At 56.5% G+C, this 2,651-nt stretch overlaps 2 protein-coding genes across 2 annotated transcripts in view; both read right to left on the bottom strand.

The window, feature by feature from the left end:
• RELT (RELT TNF receptor) overlaps positions 1-428 on the bottom strand; it is a 4,612-nt gene extending 4,184 nt beyond the window's left edge. The window contains exon 1 of the mRNA XM_035890181.1: positions 384-428. Within this exon, the coding sequence (XP_035746074.1) occupies positions 384-428 (45 nt within the window). The remainder of the gene's footprint in view (positions 1-383) is intronic.
• A 1,833-nt stretch (positions 429-2,261) lies between these two features.
• Positions 2,262-2,651, bottom strand: part of ARHGEF17 (Rho guanine nucleotide exchange factor 17) — a 46,717-nt gene continuing 46,327 nt past the window's right edge. The window contains exon 25 of the mRNA XM_035890180.1: positions 2,262-2,441. Within this exon, the coding sequence (XP_035746073.1) occupies positions 2,262-2,441 (180 nt within the window). The remainder of the gene's footprint in view (positions 2,442-2,651) is intronic.

The following is a 2,651-nucleotide window of genomic DNA, read 5'->3' as shown; positions in this document are numbered from 1 at the left end:
TTGGGGGTGGGATGGCAGGGGTAGGGGAACGGTTGGGCTGGGGGAGCTTTAAGGGCTTTGCCAACCCAAACCATTCTGGGATTCTATGGTGACCCCAGGGGGAGCGGCGAGGAAGAAGCCACATTCCCTATCAGCCCCCACCCTGGGAAAAGGTTTGAAAAAGGAGAGAAAAGGAGGAGGAAGAATTTTGAGGGAAAAAAAAAAAATACCCTTAACCCAACTTAAACATCTCCCTGGGGCTGAGCTGCTGCAAGGTTCTGGCAGAGAAACACTTTTGGGGTGGCCCACTATGGCTATGGGGTGGTGACACTGGGATGGGTTTGAGCATCGGAGAAGCCGAAAGCAGAGGCGCAGCAGGGTGGGAAGGACGAGGCCGTACTCACCCCCAGGATGGTGACGAGCCACCAGCACATCCTGCTCCTCTTCATCGCCGGGGGAGACCTGCCCGAGGGGGAACACCAGGGTCACCACGTGGGGAAAAAATCCTGGCGGAGAAGCCGTTTGGCAGCCCTAGTCCCCCCACGGGGATGCTCCAAGGCATCCCAGCAGCAGTGGTCCCCCACCAAAAAGTTTTCTTAGAGGTTTTATGGGATGCCCGGCATCACCCCCTTCCCTTGCAGATCCCAACTCCATCCTGAACTGCAGCAGGACCAGCCCTGCAAGGAGCAGGGGAAGGAGCAGATGATGCTAAACATCATTAAATAAAGTTTTTTCCTCCTCCATAGGAAATCCATACACATCTGCCACAAGGAAATGAAGTCACTAAATAAACAAATATATTTACCTAAAAAATAAATAATAATCAAGTGAAGCAAACGGCGTTTCCCACAGGCTCATCTGCCCTCTTTGGGCTCAGCAATTAATTGTTAAAATTAAAATAAATGCTGACAGCGCAGGGGAAGGCAGGAAAAAATAAATAAGAACCCAAACCCGGATCCATCCGCTGCCCGCATGGAAATTCCCCCGGTCGTCACGGTCCTGTGAGAGCCACGCCGGAGCTTCGTTACAGCCTTCGCCTGACGAGTTTCTCCTAATTAGTGGCCGGCATCATCGGTCTGAGATGCAGCTAATTAAATTTGGGAGGGGAGATGCTGGGGGATGAGCAGGGCAGAGCTGGGTAATTATAGGACATGGGCCGGGGACATGATGGCACAGCCCAAAATGAGCATCCTCTATGCTCCAGTTCTTCCCAGTAGCTCCCAGTAAGGGAGCACCCCATCAGGGTGCCAGCATGAAACCAACCAGCCCTTCTCCCCTCCTGGGGAGCTGCACCCCCAAACCAAGAGCCACCAAGCCCCATCTTCACGAGCACCCTCTGTGCCAAGCTGGGCCCCCATGATTTTTGAGGGGGCTGAGCCAGCCTGAGCCCCCCCACGTGCCACCTTCCCACCAAGCATTGTCCCAGGGCGATGTCATCCTGCAGGGACACCTCCCAAATCCCCCTGGGACTCGGGATGTGCCCCCCACCCCAGCACCCCGACCGCGAGGGGAGGGCAACGCCAGTGCAAGCCCTCTGCCCTGTAAGCCAGCACTAACAAAAATCAAGTTTAAGCCTAATGTGAAGCATTTTAATCCTTCGGGGCAGTGATGTTTCAATCTTAAAGAGCAGCACCTTGGGGAGTCCTGGAGATGTTTGGGGTGCTGCTCTGCCGGGGCAGGAGCCACGATGGCCGGAAGGGGATGGATCGGTCCCGCCGTGGCCAGGGGGCCACAAGCCATGGCCAGGGGGCCACAAGCCGTGGCCGAGCGATGCCATGGGCTGGCACAGCCCACGCATCCCAGATTGCCGGAGCATCCCAGCTCACCAGTTTGAGACAAACGGATTTAAATCCCACCAAGAACAAGGCTGGCCGCAGGTAAAGCAGAGCTAAAGCCAAGCTTAATCCAAGGATTAAGGACATCCCTTCGATGACCAAGCTCTGCCGTGGGGCCGGAGGAGGTACAAGGAGCAGGGGGCACCAGCTCCTGGCTGTCACTGGAGCTTTGCCTACCCACGGCCACCCCAGGGCTCATATTGGGGGGGCAGCTCGGGGACATCCCAGGTGGGGATGGGGGACGCAGGCACAAACCCACAGCTGGTGGTGGGAGGATGCCTGGTGGCACAGTGAGGAGAAACCCTGAAGCTCCTGGGTGAAAATAAAAACATCGTCGTTCCCCCCTAGAGAACCAGAGGAAATAAAAAAATAACCCCACCAGTGCCAGAGCCGCTTTTTGGGGACACCCTGACCTCCACCAGCCCCGTACCCCACTTGGCCAAGGCATCAATGCAAACACGTCGGGGACGGCGATGTGGTTTCGGTACCCCCCCCAAATCCCACCAGATCACAGAAGCCTTTTATCCCCAGCCCCCCCTTACAGAGCCGGTAACCCAAGGCTGCCCGCCGGGATTCCAGCAAGGGCTTCCCCTCCCTGGGGGGGAACAGGGTTTCGGCCGATGGCTCCTGCAGATAAATGGGGAAATAAAAAGGAGCAACTGTTCAGAAACACTTTGGGGCTCAGCTCTTGGAGGCAGCTTGGGACAAGGGGGGGATTGTCTGGCGTTAGCACACCCCCCCAGCCCCATCAGAGAGAGGGGAGCCACCGAACCCGTCGCAAAAAATCCAAGATTAAAGCCAAATGCTGCCAGAGATATCGCTGTCAGGCAAAGCCCG

This window comes from Egretta garzetta, unplaced genomic scaffold (assembly GCF_000687185.1).
Source record: "Egretta garzetta isolate BGI_Z169 unplaced genomic scaffold, ASM68718v1 scaffold232, whole genome shotgun sequence".
Taxonomy (NCBI): domain Eukaryota; kingdom Metazoa; phylum Chordata; class Aves; order Pelecaniformes; family Ardeidae; genus Egretta; species Egretta garzetta.
The sequence above is the reverse complement of the archived record's forward strand: the minus strand, read 5'-3'. Positions and strand labels throughout refer to the sequence as shown.